At 40.9% G+C, this 20922-nt stretch overlaps 1 protein-coding gene across 1 annotated transcript in view; it reads right to left on the bottom strand.

Annotated features, from left to right (window-relative positions):
- Positions 1 to 20922, bottom strand: part of diaph1 (diaphanous related formin 1) — a gene marked incomplete at both ends in the record, with an annotated part of 78250 nt that overhangs the window by 31894 nt on the left and 25434 nt on the right. Inside the window, 3 exon segments of the mRNA XM_083891458.1 lie at positions 13793 to 13907; positions 15340 to 15918; positions 19090 to 19269. Of these exon segments, the coding sequence (XP_083747584.1) occupies positions 13793 to 13907; positions 15340 to 15918; positions 19090 to 19269 (874 nt within the window).

Here is a 20922-nt window from a genome sequence, read left to right as displayed (position 1 = left end):
AAAATTCTAATATGTCATGAATCTGTTAGTTTGTAACTCTCAAACGATCATCCACCAACAGCAACATGCAGAGACAACTACAGCAAAAACTAAAGTTGAAGTACAGTGGTGTTTTTTTCCAAACCAAGTTTGACATCCCTGCAAGTTGATTTTTATTCCCCGAGCAGAAACAAACAGATGTCCAGAAGGTAAGAAAACAGCAAAAAATGAAACAGGATTATAGCAATGTATGATCAAATATATATATATATATATATATGATATAATTGGGGGTGGAGGATGTAAATATAGAATGCACACAATATGATTGATGGAATGTCTAATAAGCTTCAATGAAATCAGTGACAGAGACCAATATTTGTTAATTGGTCGGGAAGGGAGGAGTTAAGGTAACAGTTGGACAAGGGCTGAGACCAAAAATCTATCTCTTCCAAGTCAGTGGCGTGAAGGCTATCTCACACACACCTGACAAAGACAGAGTGCTGCCAATAGTGCCAGAGGGAACAAGAGAGAGGGAGGGTGGCAGACAGTGAAAAAGAGGAACGAGGGAGCAGAAACAGCTAAAGAAAGGAGTCAGAAAAGAGCATAAAACCATGAAATGTGACATTGAAGGATAATAGAGATCACTGTGGTGTCGAAGGATGACTATTGCCTGTTTTCATTCTGTACACCCATGCATCTTGCCTGGACAAAAAAGGTGTGAAGAGAGTTGGAGAAAAAGCATTTTCTATGTGTGAAAAAAGGGTTAAAGACAATTGCCAGGATCAGGCTACACAAATTCAGCCTGATTTTCAGTAACCAAAACATTGCTAATGTTGGACCTGATTATGAATTTTGGGAAAGATGAGCAGACGTGTAGTGTAACATAATTGAAGAACAAAGGGAGCTTCCCTTTGTTCGCTGGTACGCTTTGAGACCCAAAAGAGAAATCTAGCTAGTTAAAGTCCAGCTTTTTCTATTTTCCTGCCTCATCTGACACTTCCTAAGACGTGCTCCTGGTCTTTGACCAATACCATAAGTGCAACCTGTCATGGTGTGACATACAAACATAAGCATGGCAAAGAGGCTATACACATAATGTACTGTACCTCAAGTTCTTTCTGAAGGACAGACAGTCCATATTGTCCTTATCATGACATCCAGGAAAGGATCCACAATCTTTTTTTTCTATCTTTTCTTTTTTGTGTCTGAGCACAAGACCACTAGCATCACCCACAATGCTTAGAGAGCCATGATTGACAACTCCTTGCCGTGCCTCCCAGATGACCTATGAACTGGCGAGTGTCATGAACAATGATTAGTCGAGGTCATACGTGTAGTGTTGCCAGTCCCCTGGACAAGACACGGCAAGAATCTGTGCCACTGTGATTGATAATCTGACACGGTGACCATCATGAAAGACAAAATTCCGTGTAGTCTCATCCCAGGTTAAAAGGGCCCACACCACAATCTAAAACTTAAATCACATATTATTAAATACAGTATTATAACTTTGAGCCTAAGAAAGTACCAACACACATCTCACTAATAGCGTGTTTCCAACAAGGGTGGACCTAGACCCATGACAGTCAGCTGATTGGGGGACAGAAAAAGGTCACTCCCCTGCAACCAGTGCTTCTTCAACGTCCGCAGTCCATTCTCATACAAAGCCTGATGTCTGTGGAGACAAACAGCCACAAACAAAAAAGGGAAGAAAAAAACGAGGTGGAGGTCCTCCACTGTTGTCCGATGTCTGTTGTGTTGCGTTCAAATCATGCTACAATGGTGGATACCATTGCCACCGGGCAAACCGTACTGTACCATGATGTCAACATGATGACAGTTAAATAAAGAAGAAAAAACACTGAGTGAGACAAACAACCTCACTGCATGCAGCATTTTTCCTGCTTTTAAGATCACAATTTCCTTCTCTTCATCCTCCTATATTGGCTGTATAACTTTCATCTGTCAGTCTGTCATTGTCCAAGCTGAATATGAGCATACAAGTGCACACACTTCTACAAATGACCACCTAGATGGGTAGAGGACAGAAAATAGAAGGACAAAGGTAAGTCACTCAACCCTTGTCTGAAAGCAGACCTGCATCATATAGCAAACGGACTTGAGTCTGAACCAAGTAATTGTATGTAGTACAGTTTCCCATCCACACTTTTCACCTAAGAAATAAAGAAAAAGTATGAAAAATGGAAGGCCAGACACAAAATGGACCTCCAGAGAGACACACCTGAACAAAGAAGCCTTCTCTTAGGAGTAGCACAGCTACAGAAATCTCACACTCTTTCTGACATTGACAAAGCTGGACTAGAAGGATAAAAGCACTGAATAAAAGCAGCCACTGGACCTTAAAGACAGCATAATGGTAGCACTGAAAGCAGACATGAGTTGCAGAAAATAAGGACAAGGAGAAGACTGAAAAATACATTTTATGGATGTCCCTATATGAAGCAAATAACATGAAGGAAAACTAAGTGTCAAGGTGGGTGAGCGCTGAAAGAGTAACAAGGGTGATCGAAAGTAAGGCAGCCAGAGGAGGAGGGGAGAGGGCACAGAGAAAGTAAAGAGAGAGAAAAGCTCAACTAATACATTCAGTAAATCTGAAGAAAATTACATTACTTTTCTTTCTAAGCCCTTAACACTCCATGTCCTATATACCCATTCAAAGAGTGCAAAGTATGTATGTGCATGCATGTGAACAGATCACACACTGATAATATTACACTCCTTAATTCCTAATTAATCCTTCTAAAGTGGATTATGGCACAGAGCATGACAAGTCCAGGATTTCACCCTTTCCCTGTCAGCTGTGTGTGTGTATGTGTGTGTGTTTAAAACACCACTTTACTGTTTTTCAGTCTCATAGGGCCAGCCTGTCCTTATGATGTTGAGAAATAAAGTTGACGGTGTCTGTGGTCCCCAGTGGCACAAACGTTCACACAAACACAAGCACTTACACCCTCTCGCAGACAAATACAGTGTCTCCAGTACGCATACAAGTATACACACACGGCTGCACAGGGAGTCCCTAGACCACAGGTCTTGAAACACTTTAATGTGGAGAGTGGCAAGAACTCTTAGCATTACTTTACACATTTTAAGTGAGCACTCGTGGGGGAAATGTGCTTACTCACATAACAAACACAGGTCCCCTGAGATACACTCGTCCTGGTGTTGAATTCTTTGTTAGACTGCAGTCTTCACAGACAGGAAATTAATTCATTTTGAGCTTCGTTTTCCTAAGTAAAAACTGGCATGCATTCATTAACAGAATAATTGCTTTCTATTAGGGCTGAGCAATATAGACTAAAAGTTATATCTCGATATCTTTTAGTTGAATGGCGACACACAATTTTATTTTTAGTTAACAAATAATAATCACCTTTATTTATATAGCACTTTTCTTAACATTTTTTACGGTGAAGCCCCGCCTCCACCTCTGCAAAAAACCAGCTCTAAACTGAGTCAGTTTGACATTTGTTAAAGGAACTCTGACTTCACGGTGCTACTGCTCAACAACAGATAGCGAGAGAGAGCGCTACATACTGAATGCAGAGTGTGGGGTACCAGCACTGGAGCATGACATACTGTGTCTAGCATAACTTGCCTGTAATCATCACATCCCTGCAGGGTCAGTAGCAAGACAAAATTATTGTAATGTCAGAACTTTTCAATAATTATTATTATTACTATTGAGCCTAGATTTTTAATTCATTGCGTTACTGAAAAGAAAAGATGAGAAAATAAAATAAAAACAGATCATATCCTTAGACATGTTTGTCATCAGACATCAAGTCATCTCTCGTGCAGAGAGCTCCACTATAATCAGCCATTACAACAAACAGCAATGCAGAATGTCCGACCAGAACACCTGAATTCTCTGTCCAGGTCTTTTTCCACTTTTATTTTCTCACTCCCATGCTATCACTTATAACTTAATTCAGTTTCCTCATTTTGCCCAAGCTCAATCTCCATCACTCAAGTTGCTTCAGGTCTCTTCACCTTTTGATCATTTGTCATTGCTTCATTCCCTCCCTCTGTGCTCTCTTCAATCGTACACAGATCACTCCTGACTCTGTTCGTCCTTCTCCAAGCCTCATTCATTTCATGCCTCTCTCCTTCAGTCTGCCCTCAATAACATCATCCATCTTCTCATCTACTACACCAAGATTAGTCTCCATCCATCTGAGCCTTCAACAATAAGCTCCCCTTGCTTTTTTTTTATTGCACATCCAAGTTACATTAACAATGTCTAAAATAAAGTTGAACAGATTTTAACAGAAAAGTTAAATACATGAAGAAAAAAATCCTCAGCTTACGTACTGCAGATTTACTGGTTACAGAATCGAGTGTAAACACACTCATCTGCCACGCAAGGATTTTGATTTCTCTGACAACAGAGCAGTAGCCTTCATGTTTGTTTCCTTTAACTGGCTTCAATCAAGCAGCATACGTCTTATCATCAATCCAGCTCTCGCACATTTGCACTTTGTGGTGACAAGCTGTTATCTTTCTTAGCCCAGCCAACTATCTTTACAAAAGCTGAATTGGACACAAACTACATTTCACAGTTTGCAAAAAAAAAAAGTTTTGCTGAGAAAGTTTATCAAATTTCCCAAACACTGTTAAATTTACCAATAAATTTAAAAATAAATCTGTTTTTGTATACTGAAAACATACTGTAAAATGTTTTAGCTGTTTCTTCATCAGAACCCAATACATCCAAGCTTTAGATTTCAGTTTTAGTTATGGTGTGTTGCACCATAATAGTGTCGTGTAGTATTAAACTGGAATCAAAGAAAAGTGTGAGAGGGGAAAACAATTCTAAATCAAAAAAAATGAACATGAAACTTTGAAAGTATAGCTCCCTGGGTTCTTCCAAAACTTTGCAGAACGGACTTAAAAAGCCATTCTTAAGACATCCCTGGTGTAGCACCCCATTCACCCGAACAGACAGCAGTTGGAGCGGATGCTGTGAGCATTCTGAAAGATTCACTCTGCTTGGTGCACATCTACAGTGGAGCAGTTTGTGCAGACAAAGTACTTTTAAGTGTAAAACAAAGAAAACAAAACACACACGGTATACAAGCAAAGCACATGACTTGCATGAGTAAGTGATACTGTATAATTCATGGAATATATGCAGTTCAGAAGAGGTAAGTCCATTCACACAATGGCAAATTACTCATCTGCTTTCTCTCTCCTCCTTTCACTGTTAGTCCCTGATGCCCGGCAACTATCACCCTGCTTTGCCAGTCTCAGTTTCACCCTGCAGTTAATCTACAGGGCGGAGTGACGTGCACTCTGGGAACCAACGCGAGGAAGATGAAGGAGACGAAGGAAAAGGAAATGAGAGGAGAGGGAGACATTGGGGATATGGCCATGCATTATTGAGCATACAGAGTGGAGTTTTAGGGGATAAATTTGAAAGCGTGTTTAGGGACAACCTTTTCCTTTCTGCCTCCTCCGCCTTCTCCCCTCCTTCATTCCTTGCCCTCCCTCCAACTTTCTGTTCCCCAGAGGACAACCACATCTCTTATTCAGTGGGGAGGTTAAAAATTCAAAGCTAGCAGTGAGAAGGTGGAGGGGAGAAGGAAAGAGAGTACCTGAAAATGGTCGAAATGAAGGAATGTCTTTAGGGAGTTTTCTCCAGTGCTAATCTAGAGAGCTCCTTACTTTGATTAGACATGTGCGTGTGTGTGTGTGCGTGGTGGAAGAAAACGAAGACGGGGGAGGTAGATGAATAGAAGGGAGAGGAAGTCTGAGCACGAGAGGGAATAGACGTTCACTTTCATGCAGCGCAGTGTAGCACACAGCATGGTGAAAAATTAAGGTGCCTGCAGGGCGAAGCAGAGCCCACGTCTCACAGAACACGACACATGCAGATACTGAGTAATGGAGCAGGGGCTTCAGCATGCAAATTCACACTCTCTCACACACACAGAGGCAGTTCAGAGAACAGATACAGGAGCAAACTAGATCTAACTGACCAACTGGCATTAATGCATAGCATAGCTCACATTACTACTCACATTAAATGCGCAGACAAGTCAAAACCATTATACCTGCACATACACAATATTTAACACAAACCTCAGTCTTCATACACATTCACACAATTACTGGTAGCATATTAAGGTCAGAAAGTGGAGCATGCCCTGGTCCACCAAGCCCTGTAAATACCATCGGTGTCTGGTGTAAATGCCACTGGGTTATACATATTACACACACAGCCTCCACAGTAGGAGACCAGGGGCATTGTTACACTGCCAGAAATAAAAGCTGGGTAGCTTACAACAAGTGCACGTGTGACACCATACACACACATACACACAAAACAAAGATAATATGCGCCTTAAGAAAGTCGGTACAAGTGTGTACAAAGTTTGGATGAAATTGATAGTTTTAATATGTGTGCTTGTGCGAGAGGCCTGGAGACATGGTGTGAGCCATCAGCATAATGGGGAAAACAGCCCAACAGCACCCTAATAACTCACTAGCTAGACAACACTGCATCAGTAGCAGTTTGAGGCTACTATTAAACAGTTTGAATGAGACAGAAGCTTTCGACTTTAAAAAGACACTTATAGATGCCCGTGTTGTAGCCATCTACCTTCCCTTCTGTCGTTTCACTGCAAGCTTTATCTTAAGCCATCCACCAGTTTTGTGTCCTTTTTCTAGTACTACCCTGTGTTCATTGCCTCTTTTCATATGAACTCCTTTATCAAGCAGAGATAAGAGATGAGAGGCAAGGAAATCAGCAGAGGACAAGAAGAGCAGCAGAAGGGAGGGAGATGGGGGTTAATGCTCCTATCTCATCAACTCCATCTTTGAAGTTGTCGCTCTTTACTGCTCCATTTTTTTTATGTCTGCTATCAGTGACATCAAAGTGGGCTATGCATCTGTGCTTGTGTGTGCGTGGGTCATTGCCCTCAGTGATAGGTAGCTAATATTGTGAAAAATAAACAGAAACAAAGATGCTACCTTAGGCAGAACAGTCGATCTGTGTTTATAGCTACACATTTCTCCTTACCTTTCCACTCACCGTTCCTATGTGGAACACAGATATGATCTCAGAGCTACCCTTCTTCCCCATGTCAAACACTCAGTATCAAAATTAAAACACTGATGCTTCAGAAACACGAGGGGAAAAAAACCAAGGACACACAAAGCAGACATCATATATGCTGCTGTGACCAAGTGCAGAGTAAAAGAAAGGATGAGTGGGTGGAAGGAGTGTAGGTGTGCAGAGATATATATTCCATCAATCCCCTAATCACTGCTCATGCTTTACCCCTCTTGGCCTGGGCGAAAAGAAATAAATCAACAATGCAAATACTTTTCAGTCATAACAAGCCAATTCCTCAATTAAACACAAACACACACAATTCCATGTTGTGAGGAACTCTGGCTGGCTGGCTGGCTGACTGACTGACTGGTTGGCTGTTTGGCAGAGGAGTCAAGTGAAGCGAAGGAGGCCTATTCCCTTTAAAACAGGATAATCTCCAGGAAAGAGAAAGTGAAGCAAGGAGATTAGGCACACACAGCGATAGTGCTCCGGCATGAGTACACAGCTAATTTGCATGTAAAACAGAGGAGAGAGAAATGTAACGAGGGAGGGTTGGAACGAAAAGAGTGAGACAAAAGCATCAGAGGGTGTGTGTGTGCCCACTTATGCGAGTATATATATTCATATGTGTGTGTTTGTGAATGAGCTATTGCATTTGGCAAGTGTGAGCTGCACAGATGTGTTTGAACCTGATAAGGCCCGATGAATGAGTATTTTTATTTATTTTTTGCCTCTGTTGCTCAACCATAAAGAGAATGACGGTGAATGCGGAAACGCTTGTTATTGCCGCACTGAGAATGCATACCGATCCTTGCAGTGCTTAAGAGGTATAGTTAGGATTTAAACTTAAGCACTGATTCCGATTAACACTTAGATACATAAACAAGCACCACAGCAAATCCATCAAACCATCAAATCCTTCATTGTCTGGTTTTAACTACATGTAGGAAAGCATACCCATATATGGGCTATAGGTGCTGCTCAGATTTACAGTATATGTCAGACAGGAATGCACACAGTCATTCAATCTTATGGCCATTTGTTGGAGACAAAAAGGTACAGAGAGAAAATAGGGGTTAGAGGTGCTGGTGGAGAATGGGGTACATCCACAAATGACATGAAAAAGAGAGAATGAAGGCAAGAATAGTGCAATATTTTTCCCCAGCTCTTGCTACAGCATTAGTAACCCTTGCATTAACCTGCTTCCCCTTCCTTCTGCAGCCTGAACACTGCATGATTTATTAACAAAGCCGATTACTGTAGGCACACAACTTCAAACATACACGCAGAGATATACACACAATCAGAGAACATAAAACACATTCTACACAAGCTTTTCAAAGCCAATACTAATTTAGCAAAAAGGGCACAAGCATGCACATATACTCTCGTGGCTAAATAGAGTGTGCCCGTTCCTCATTTAGTCATGTAAGTGCTTTATTAGTACGCATTTTAAACAGTCTCAGGAGATGGCAGCTCTGAGTCTACACATTCCATAAACATGCGTCTTAAGCTCTCCATAATTATACACAAACACATGGACAACAACTTACAAATGATGTTTGGCTACGAGATGAGGATGAGGATGAGAGGGGACAAACATAAACAAAGCCAATCTAGGTATGGGTTATGGGGGATGACAGAAGAGGAGACAGGGTGAAGACTTCTCAATTCTCACCTGTGACATATGACAATAACTTTCCTCATTGTCATTTATCAGGCCCGTATGCCGTAAACAACTTCGCTGGAAGAGCAAAGGTGTGCTTATTCCATTTACATGGAAATTCTTTGCTGACTAACAATGACCTTGTATCAGTGCAGTGTAATACAAGTCAAAAAAACAAGTCAAAAAGCTCAGCAGCATAAGTAATGTAAGGATATGTTCACCAACACTGCATTATAATTCACCATGCCTCTTGGGGTTTTATTGCTAATAGACTTTATCTTTCATCTCTTTAACTGATTACTGTTCAATTTGAGAGAGACCCAAGTCAAGCAAGCACATACACACAGCACTTAAAAGGGAACTGCAACAAAATACACGAACACACACACTCACAAACAAGCACAAATACCTACAGAGAAGGAAATTGATTTTTTAGAACATAGGGAGATCATTATTATAATTGGTTTGAAAATGTGTCTGAGCTCAACCACCCACTCTCTCGAGAACATAAAGGGGATACAAAAACCCTTCCACTGACAACAAATACATTTGCAAATGTGTCTATATACAAGGAAGCAAAGGCCATCAGTGATGCTCAGTGAATGGTATCAAAAAAGCCTCCTTTGCACAGTGGGGAAATGCCACGCAAAAAAAAGAGAAAATAGGTCACCTTTCTACAAGAGACCACAGGAACATAGGCGCCAGAGACTGAAACACAGAGGGAAAGGCTGGAGAATTGGGATATGAAAATTATCTTCCCATTATGAGGATTAATAATCATATATGCTCCTGGCCCTTTTCTTTCTTTTCTCTCCCAAATCAAATTAATCACAAACGCTCCCTGTAGCCCAGTCTTTCCCTGTGCTCACTCTTGTTTTTTTCCACCTACCTCCTCCTCATTTCCTCCATCTCACTCTCTCATTCTTTTGCTAATTGGCCTATCTGAAGTGCCCACTGCAAAGACACCTGCTATCAAACAGAGTGTAAAAAACTGGAAAGAACAGTTCGGAGTGTGTATAATATGTATATACCCATGTTGGATGAACCAAGTAAAACTTCTAACCTCATCACAATCATCCTGCACTTTTTGAAACAACCAGGTAACTATAGAACAGCATATAACTTGGTAAGAAACAAGAGTATGAAGTATGAAAGGATGGAAGAACCAGCACTAAAGGGAGAGTGTGGGGATAAGCTTGCTGCCTGAAACCAGATAAAGTAACTGCTTTACAGCCACATGAACATGCTTATGTCAACAGCTGTGTTTACAATCGTGAATACTTAAATCAGTTCTGACTGCAAAAGCTTAGATTCACAAAATGCAACAAAAATAACAGTCTTTTCTGCAGAAAATGGCACTATAATAGCATGGTTTCTCCACCAAAGATACACTGCAGTGGAATTTGTCTAGGTGCAGACAAATAAACTATTGTGAATACTATGGATGGATGTTAAAATAGATATTTTTTATCATATCAGACAGACATGCACAGATGCAGAGCTTGTAATGAAACAGCTTGCAATAATCCGAGGACGGGCATCTGTTCAACTTCATTCAAATTCATAGTCCCAACCAAATTCAGCACGTGATCTCGTTAAAATATATCATCTTTAGGGCTGGGTTCAGAAAAACAATTTTCTGATTCAATCAATCATTTGCCTAACTGAAGAAAACACATTCATGAAAAGTTAAATGCGTGGAGTTTTCTGTTTATTCACAACATAGAGAACAAAGTGCATAAAGTCTCTGTATTGAATGTGGATGGGGCATCTCTTAACATAGCCATTACCCCGCTGTAAACTCCCTCTTCTTCAGCCAGGTAAGATTCCCTAATTCATTTGAGCAGTACAAGGAAACATCAAGTAGCGACACCCAGCAAGTGAAACTGTCAGGGACTGTTTTCTTAAGAGCGTCGTAATTTGGTTATTAAAATATTGATCTGTGCCCTGGTGTATCGATTATCATATTACACCGGGAAGGACGACGATATATCACCAAATCGCTATTTTGACTCACCGCTAATCGAAATCATGTGGTACTTGACCGTGATAGTCATGCAGAGAGTTTGCAGATTGGTGATTGGTTCAGTACTAGAACCAGAAATACTTTTACATGCCACTTTCTGTCCGTCAGAAGGACAACTTCCTCAAAACAACATCATTTCTGTCGTCTTCTGATGAGCAAAGAGGGCATGAATGCATGGAGTTATTTTTGCAGCATTACTATATTGCAAATCTCTTTCATAACCATGTAAAACTGGTATGGAAACTGAAATAATTGAATTGAAAGATTTAATCGGGACCTTGTGAATCACAATTGAATCAGTTCAGGAAATGAGGAGCGATATCCAGCCCTAATTATCATTTACTTTTTCCCCAAAATGCAGTGGTTTCAGGAAAGACAAAGACTTCCACCTCTATATAGTCCATCCAAATCACAAAGGTGGATGCACTGAACCACATGAAGAAAACCTGCAGGCAGCCTGCACGAGAAAGTAATTACAGTTCCCGCAGCTGATAAGGTGAACCTTATGAAAACCTTGACAGTGAAAACTTAATTTCTTGATCGACATGAAAAACAAACACTTCTAATTTCCAATGTCAGCTGAGTTTCATATTTCTATCACGGTGAATAAGATGTTTGGCAGCACAGCACTATACCAACAATGACCTTGGCTTCAACGGTTGTTTGCCAGGCAAATTTAGCAGTCTGAAGGGATAACGGTGAAACAACTCGAGGTAAATACATCTAGGAAAGAATCAAAACAACTACATTGGAGTATATATTTTTTGCTATTTAGTTTAAGGTAGGTGGTGAGCTGTACGCATGGATGCATAGCTTGAGTTTGATAATACTGAAAACAGAACTGACTACAGAGATAAAGAGAAAAATATTAAATATGTGTAGTGTGTATGCGTCTGTCTGTGTGCAAGAGAAAGGGTGCAATTGTGTCCATGAGAGCCATGCGCAGCCAGAGGGTGTGTCTCCCACCATCAGATCTCTGCTCTTCCACCGAGCATCAAAGGTCACCAACACCCCTGACCCTGCCCTGAGCAGACTAGCCCCCTGAAAGTCTATTTTCTGTGTGGGTGTGGGTGTATGTGTGCAACCCCAGCTGTGCTGCTGGGCAGCTGATGGAGAGGAAGAAGGGTGAGGGAAGGTCAGCAGAGGCTCGTTGTGATGTCAGCCTGCTCTTGCTGGGTAAACAAGGAATGGAAGGCACTGGAGGAGGACGACAAAGAATAAATCCAGGCTCCCAGAGGTGAGAGATAAGGAGAATGATAAGGAGGTCAGGACGAATGTATTAGGCCCTGAGCAGTGTGTTTAAGCAAGAGAAGGAAGGACACAAGGTGAAGGGTCAATCTGCATAACCAGGGCTGGCAAATTATGGGGATTATGTGCATGCACAGCAACAGATCCACATGCATGTATCTATACAGTGACAGTGTGGATTAAACCACATATGGGTTTTCACACAAAAACATACCGAATTCTTAGTGAGGACACTCTTGAGCCTTTTTCAAACTAAAAGTAACAGGTTTAACTCAGAATTTTAAAACCCAGGTGAAGATGCCAAAAAGGCAATTAATCCCATTCTTTTTGCCAGATGTCGTTCTGCCCTGTGGTGTTTTTTTTTTCCTCTAACCCTTGTATCACCCCTGTGTGACATCACAGATGTGGCAGGAAACAAAGCGAGCCATGGTAAGATGAAAAAAAAAAAACATCACCATGTTAAAGTGGTTACTATTTTCCTTTTTTACTTCGGTTTTACTTAGGTTAAAATTATGCTAACAGCTATGATAACAGCCAAATGAATCCAAGTCAAGAATTGCACAGGCGTCGGCATCTGGCAAAAATAGAGCACTCACAAATAATACCTACATAGCAGCACAACAAAATCTAAATTCTGCTTCAATCTATGAGTGAGTGACTTCAACATATTCAAAACACGCACAGTAAACAAACACAGAGAGAACAGTAAACAGTAGGTCTCTCTCCCCTCCTCCCCCACTCCCCCTCACTCTCTCACACACATCCACACAAGTTGACAAACAGACAGGGGTGGGTCTATGAAAAGGCCACAGTGTCTTTATAGTGAGCTCTCAGAAAAGGTTATTAGACATCAACCAGAACAGGCTGCTGTCTCAGCCAATAAAAAGGGAAAGCGTGGGTGCACAGGCCAGGGGGATGGAGGGTGGGTGTTAGAGAGGTCAAATTAAGGAATGGCAAGCAGAAGTTGGACTTGCAATACAGGTGAATGCAGATGGGACAGCTGCCAACACTGACATTTAGATGACATCTACAGCTAATGTCAGCCATGTGTGCCTGCGCACACTTCTGTTGATGTATACGACACAAGCGAGTCTGTGTGTGTTTGTGTGCTGAGCCTGAATCTGAAGGTCAGATGAAATTATATACACACCCACACTCTGTATGTCTCTGAGTTCCTGGTATCTTGGTTATGATATGAATATGGAAGAGTTAGAGCAGAAGGCTCAGTGACACTGGGACAAGGTGATAAGAGTGGACAGGTGTGCATATGAGAATGTATGCCCATGTGTCAGCGCTTTGTGCCAGAACAGCAGGTGGCTAGTCAAAGGACAACAGTGACCTTCTCCTTATCGCTCTATCCATCTCTCCCTCTGTCCCAAAGTCCCAATTCATCTCACCCGGATGTAAGCACTGTCTCTGCACAAGTCACAGGCATATTGAGAAGATGAGCAAACACAGGTGTGGGTGGTTTATTCATAAACTCATGTGAGGGTCTTTTTTTGACACAGCATCACTGAATAATGTAAATGTGCCGTGTGTCCTCCAAGAAAAGAAAGGGAGTAGAGAAAAAAAGGCTAGAGAAGACGTGTGAAAAAAACAACAAATAGAAGTGTGTTTGTGAGAGTCTTACCTCGAGAGCCTGGTGGAAGCAGGGCAGGAGCATTGTAATATAGAGTTTGGGAGGAGATAGTTCCAGCACAGGAGAGGTGAGGAGAAGAGAAAGACATTGTTTATTACAGAGGAAAAAAATAACCACAATAGTAAGAACACACAATCCACAGACACTCACTCTTTGTCTGCGAGGAGAAGGACAATGTGAGTTTGGCAAAGAGCTCATCTTTTTCAAATCGTTCCTCTTCTGCTTTGGTCCAGAAACTGCTCTCGGAGAGGTCTTTAGGTTCGATCTAGGAGGGAAATGCCAATGGGTACAGAGAGGGCGAAAGAAGGAGAGAATTAGATAGAACAATCTGTTAATTGTATCATGTGATGTAAATTGTGCAAAAATGTCAAAATATCACCCGTCACTTGCAAAAAATGCAAAACAAGAGGCAGCAGTTTGGTCTTAAAGAGAAGGCACAAGTATGAGGAAGGAAACTGTGGAAACATGTAGTAATTTCCTCTAATATTTCCACAGTGAAACATAACATTTTGTGGTACATATTGTGAGCTTCACATACAAAATGTGAAGAAACAGGGGTTTCCACTTCCCTTCTTCCTTTCTTCACCCTTCGGTCACCCTCTCTATGTCTTTTGTTGTGCACATTCTCTATTCTAGTCACAATTAACTCTTTTTTTTCCCCTCAACTTTCCCAGTATTCTCATCAAGGGAAAAGGGAAATTAAAAATTAAAAGAGCAAGCAGGAAAGCAGTGGTAGTAAATTTACAGATATCAGACGTTTCATTATGGACAAAGCCTTAAGGGATGGGGAAGTTGGACGGAAAAGACAAAGTAGGAAAAGGAAATGTGATATTAGGACTAGCTGAAAGAGCGAGAAAGAAAGCAAGGGACCAAGCAAAAAACCTTAATTTAAATTACAAAAGAACACTGTCCTTTCTAGCAGCAATTTAATTATCTTTCAGTGGTGCAGTTAAAAGAAGAAGGCTTATTAAAAAGCAATTTCTGTGACAGCCTCGTCAAACACTCACCAGAGAAAGAGAGAGAAAGTGAGAGGGGGGGAGGAGGAGGGAGAGAGAGTAAATGCTGATGAAGTCTGCTGAAGCCATTAAAGAGTAGCTTTAGGCTAAAGAAAGACAGAGGGCAGTTTTGATGTTTTAACCATCACAGATGAGAGGAAGAAGAACATGAAGCACATTGTCATGAGACACACGTATGCAGCATGGAAGTCACTTTAAGTTAGAATTTCACTATTAAAGCTCCATCTCACACAAAAGCCCACCTAGAGCCATTTCACATTATATCTTAGAACTTGTCTCCCAAACTTTAAATTAAGTTTGAATTATTTACAATAAAATTCTTCTGTTTTTACATGAGTTTTATGCAATAATAAGGAGCTCAATACACAATGATAAATCTGTTAGGATGTAGTGTCTGAAGTGCCTCGTTCGAAAAACTGGTGTTTTGGGCATTCATTATTCTCAATTCTAGACTATTTTTCTACTGGGAAAAACGTTTTAAGCTGGTTGAGACATTCCTGGCAATGCTGTGTAACATTTGTAGCTGTTAGTACCCATCAGGCGAAAGAAAATTTAACATTTGCACAGGTGTTCTTCTAAAGAGCAAAAGGGTTGTTATATTGTACGACAATGATAAGCAGATAAATTGGCAACTTGGTATTCTCTTTTTGAACACTAATGAGTATCTATCCGAGGACTGACCTTGCTCCAGTTGGCTCTTTTCAGCTGGACCTCAGGCTTGTAGTCTTTCTTAGGTTGTAGCCCAAAGGGCAATGGAGGTGGTGCAGGGGCAGCCCAGCCTCCCATGCCAAACGGTGGAGGTGGAGGCATGCCTGGGCCTGGTGGTGGAGGTGGGATACCAGGACCCCCAGGAAAGGGTGGTGGAGGTGGTGGTCCTGGCATGCCAGGAAGAGGGGGAGGTGGTGGGGGTCCTGGCATGCCAGGAAGAGGCGGAGGTGGTGGGGGTCCTGGCATGCCAGGCAGAGGTGGAGGTGGTGGGGGTCCTGGCATGCCAGGAAGAGGTGGAGGTGGTGGAGGTCCTGGCATGCCTGGTAAAGGAGGTGGTGGAGGTATATAAATACCAGTTTGACCTGGTAAAGGAGGAGGGGGTGGAATGGATGCATGGCCTGGAAGGGGTGGAGGTGGAGGGGGCACACCAACATTTTGGCCAGGGAGAGGAGGTGGGGGTGGAGGAGGAGGCAAACCAGGTGTTGGGACAGGAACTGTAACAGTGACAACTTTAGTCTTGGCCTCCTCCAGATCCTTAGACAGCTGTTCAATCTGTAAGAAAGGACATGGAATGTGATTAGGGACAAACTATTTGCCCCACATCATCCCAATTTGCCAATATCTCATATCCTGACATACGATAGTGCCAAAAAATTATAATACATATTAATTAAAAACTTCCAACTGTTTTGCGGTATACAACAGCATTTTTATGCATGAAAAGGGAGTGGTAAAGCCGTGTGTATGTCAGTGTAACAGTACACCTGCTTGGTACCCTCAGATGTGTTCTCTGTTAAGGTAACTACCACAGTACTTCTTCAGCTCATCCCGAAGCATGTGTGGTGCAGCAGTGAAAAGGGCCCCACATTGAGCAGTGTTTTGCTGTGCCTCGTTGTGTTTCTCATATATCGCATGCTAAATATAAATCGCATGGTTTAGCATAGAAATGAAGGCAACATGAAAAGGAAAGTTAACTGGCAAAAAAAGAAGTTGAACGCAGAATAATGACAAGGACAATGGTGAAATGTATACAGCTCCTCCAAAATCAAACCTTGCTGGGGACATTTCATATACTTTGGTGAGAAACATTCTGAGGTAATTGTCTTGCAATAAATCAAGTACCACAGAATTGCTGCATTGTAATATTATTGTAATTGTTGGACATTCATCACATATATTATATGTTATCATGAGTTACTCTGTAATTCCCACCCCTGATACTAATGTATGCTGTATGGTTAAACATTTAAAGTCATTTATCATTCTATCTTGCTGTTACTGTCGGTTGCCGTTTTTTCTTTGATGGGACATTAATTTTGAATAGATTTGGCTATTTCCAATGAATTGCAATGCCAACAGGGTGATTAGTTTTGGGAGGAGAAAAAAGGAACAAAGAGCAGAAAAATGTTACACTGCCAGAGATTAAAGCCTGGGCAGGACTGGGTTTGGTGAGAGATGCTGAAGAAATTGAGAACAAAATGAAGAGGGGAAAAAATGTGTATATGTGTGTGTGTGTGTATATGTATATGTATGTGTGTGTGTGTGTGTGAGCGAGAGAGAGAGAGGAAGGAAGACAAACGTTTACATTAAAAGTGAGGGTGAAATTTCTATTTCAACACTGAAATATTGATTAAAGTATTTATCAGCCAGGCAACAATTCTTGAGAAAGCAGTCCAAGTCATTGAGCAGCTATATTAAAAGGAGAATATCATGTATGTGATTTAAAGAGTGCATGTGTGGAAGATCAAATAAATACTAAATGTGTTTTTACGTGTGTAAAATAAGTAAACATAATCAATTTTGCCGTATCCTCTGACTTTGAAAATAAGACGGTAACTGGCATAAAGGGTCTCTGAGGCAGGCTTTCTTAGTCAGGCAGCAGATGAAGAGTTGGGCACAGCATCACAGTCAAATAGTAAGACATCTCTATGTGTGAAGAAATCTTTGATGGGCAGTGCCTCAAACACAGAGAAAATGAGCCAGCTTAGTATGAGAAGCTTTTTTGATGCTTGGCACATGATGCTGTTTATGCTTTGGACAACTGCATCTACATATGTGTCTTTATGTGTTTGAGATTTTGCATGTGGAGAAGATGACTGCTGGCATTGGTCACACACACATGGTTCTAGGTCACTTGGTGCAACTGTGAGTTGGGGTGTAACTCTGAGGTGGAGTCCAGCTTGCACGGCAGCAGGACACTGACAGCTAAACAATACTCATCTTTGCCTCGACCACTGTATGTGAACAGAGACACGCACAAAAACAGACACAGTATCCTGGCAATGCCCTCCAGTTATTCATCTTTATTTACTGACTATACTTTCATTTCACCACTTTCCATTTTTGTGTCTTAATTATTTCTCTGGAAGATTTGGGTTCAACCCAATATTGAAGTTTGTTTCTTCTTTTCATGCTACACTAGCATTTAAAGCCAGGAGGCTTCAGTGTTTGTGTGGGTGTGCATGGATGTTATCTTGGACAGTTGTGTGCTTAGATTTGCATAATCTTACATTTATCTAAACCTTGAAATATTTTACCACTTGCAGCTTTTGCCAAAGTTTATTTTGTGTGTGTGCGTTCTCAGTATAAAACAAATCTGTATCATTTCATGGTCTTGTGATTATGTGATATGTGGTTTCAATTCATGAATATAGGCTGTCACCACACCAAAATATGTGTTCCGACGCCACCTTGCCAAATTTGAACAAGGAAAAATGTTTTTAAAATTTGGTTTTGAATCATGTAAAACTCAGCTACATTCCATTGCTCCAGTGTATGTGCAGAATATAAACATAAACATAAACACTCCAAATCCAAATGTACCAAATCACCTGTTCAAATGTGTAAAGAACTGATATTAATTCATCTTTGGTCCCGACTAAAACATGTCTTTGTGTGCTGTGTGTGTGTATGCAGTGCATCAGAGCTTCTCCAAATGACATGCACACACATACATGCTTTGGTAGGGACCCAAGCAGGTGAAAGTCGCTTCCCTCCGCATTTGTTGGACAGGTTGTTAGATACTGGAGCGTTTATGTTTATGTTTAGATTATGTACAAACGTTTTGTTCTTAAAGAGGGACCTTGCCCATGCATTTAATCACACAGTGTCTCCTCGACATAGCAATGCCCTGATATCCAAACTCTTCCGAGTCTGCCTCCACTCAGTGTGGAACATGTCTGGTGGTCATTCCTTATCTAAGGGACGATGTCCTTGTCTGTGATTTTTACATCTGTGACATTGTGATCTTGCAAAGTTACAGTCACAGTTTGAAAGTTAACTGGTCATTTTCTGGGAAAATTGTGTGTGTGTGTGTGTGTGTGTGTGTGTGTGTGTGTGTGTGTGTGTGTGTGTGTGTGTGTGTGTGTGTGTGTGTGTGAGAGAGAGAGAGATAGTTCACATTTGTGACTATGGCTATTGTGGCTATTTTGTAGGTTCTGCCAGTTTATCACAGAGTCTGTTGGTGACTCTGTTCTTTTGATTCAGCATCATTAATACCATAAATGTTTATAACTTTGGAGGTATCACTATAAAGTACATGCAGAAAAAATGGGTTCATTAAGACAAAAATCAAGAACCTGTTAGATGGAATTGTCACATTAAGGCTCAACACTTGACAGTAAGAATGATAAACACATTTGTGTTTGACTTATTTTAAAAATAATTTAATGGGGCATAACAGCTCACAGTAACAGGTGGGTGTGCATATGTGTCTGTGTGTACCTGCTGTTTCAGAGTGCTGAGCTGTTGTTGCAGTCCCTGGTTTTCCTTTTCTTGCTCCTGCTTAGAAGAAGCCAGCTGTTCCTTCTCTTGGCCCAGGTCCCGTAGCTTCTGCTCGTAGTCACCCTCCAGTTTCTTAAGCTCCACCTGTAACTCGTGGCGTGATGTCAACTCTGCATCAAGCTAATTACACACAAAGACAAAGAGAAAAATAGGCAGGTTAATTTCCTTCATTTTTTTTACTTGTCTAATGTCCAACTACAATTTTTAAAGGGCATTTGATATTATTTCACAGGGGTACAAAAACATACTCCAGTAGTAACTTGACTGTACAAACACCATGCCACATTGTTGAAAGTGGTTTCCCTGGTATGCTGTGTAATGAACATTAAGCTATTTGTGTGTCCTTTCTAGATTATGTCCTGCATATGATAGATAGGTCCAGCTGTTAAAAAAGTATCTTCCCTCTTCTTTGGAGAACCTCTGCATCTAACAGAGTTGATTTAAAAATCAACCTGACATTAGTCATAATGAGTCCAACTACAATTTTTAAAGGGCATTTGATATTATTTCACAGGGGTACAAAAACATACTCCAGTAGTAACTTGACTGTACAAATACCATGCCACATTGTTGAAAGTGGTGTCCCTGGTATGCTGTGTAATGAACATTAAGCTATTTGTGTGTCCTTTCTAGATTATGTCCTGCATATGATAGATAGGTCCAGCTGTTAAAAAAGTATCTTCCCTCTTCTTTGGAGAACCTCTGCATCTAACAGAGTTGATTTAAAAATCAACCTGACATTAGTCATAATGAGTCCAACTACAATTTTTAAAGGGCATTTGATATTATTTCACAGGGGTACAAAAACATACTCCAGTAGTAACTTGACTGTACAAATACCATGCCACATTGTTGAAAGTGGTGTCCCTGGTATGCTGTGTAATGAACATTAAGCTATTTGTGTGTCCTTTCTAGATTATGTCCTGCATATGATAGATAGGTCCAGCTGTTAAAAAAGTATCTTCCCTCTTCTTTGGAGAACCTCTGCATCTAACAGAGTTGATTTAAAAATCAACCTGACATTAGTCATAATGAGTATGACTACAAAAACACATTTCCAGGACTGTTGTGAAATAGAGGGTAAGTAAAATGAAGTAGACTTCAAAAGCCAAATTGTTTTATGAGCCATTTGGAGGATGATTTAGGAGAAATGTATCAAATCGATCAAATGTAGTAAAATCCTACCAGCACACCAGTGAGTTTTTTCTGAAAGAGATATGGGTGCAAATGTGCTGGCATGCATATACTTTTAGCCTCTTGAAAATGCAGCAGTTTACATTTCTCAAAGACCAGCAGGAGCCATTTCCTGCAATCTAGTGCTTTCAGTTACATTGTATAATTCACACTGCAAATTAGTGTCAATTATTGAGTTAGGATGCTTCAGTGCACTTGTATGAGCTCATTTCTCACGTCAATTTTTAAGACTTCACATCCATAACGGAAAAATAAATGGGAGACCCACCTTACGCCCACATTTAATTTTCCAACTTTCATTATTTTTTTAAAGATTTTTACTTGACAAACAGCCTAGGATTGTTTAAATGGATGAATACATGAACACACACACCGCTGTTTAATTGGCAAACAGCAGATCTGTTACTCTCACTGTCGGTGTCCGGACAGCCTCATCCTAAATTCCTGCCAAAGAGACTGCCTGCAATTACCCCTTCATGCTCAACTCGCACTATGGCGTGTGGTCAACAAATATTAATCTGAGTGTGTTCATGTAATGTGTATTTGTGTGTGTGTGTGTGTGTGTGTGTGTGTGTGTGT

This window comes from Microchirus variegatus (genome assembly GCF_963457635.1).
Source record: "Microchirus variegatus genome assembly, chromosome: 6".
In the NCBI taxonomy this organism is placed as follows: Eukaryota; Metazoa; Chordata; class Actinopteri; order Pleuronectiformes; family Soleidae; genus Microchirus; species Microchirus variegatus.
The sequence above is the reverse complement of the archived record's forward strand: the minus strand, read 5'-3'. Positions and strand labels throughout refer to the sequence as shown.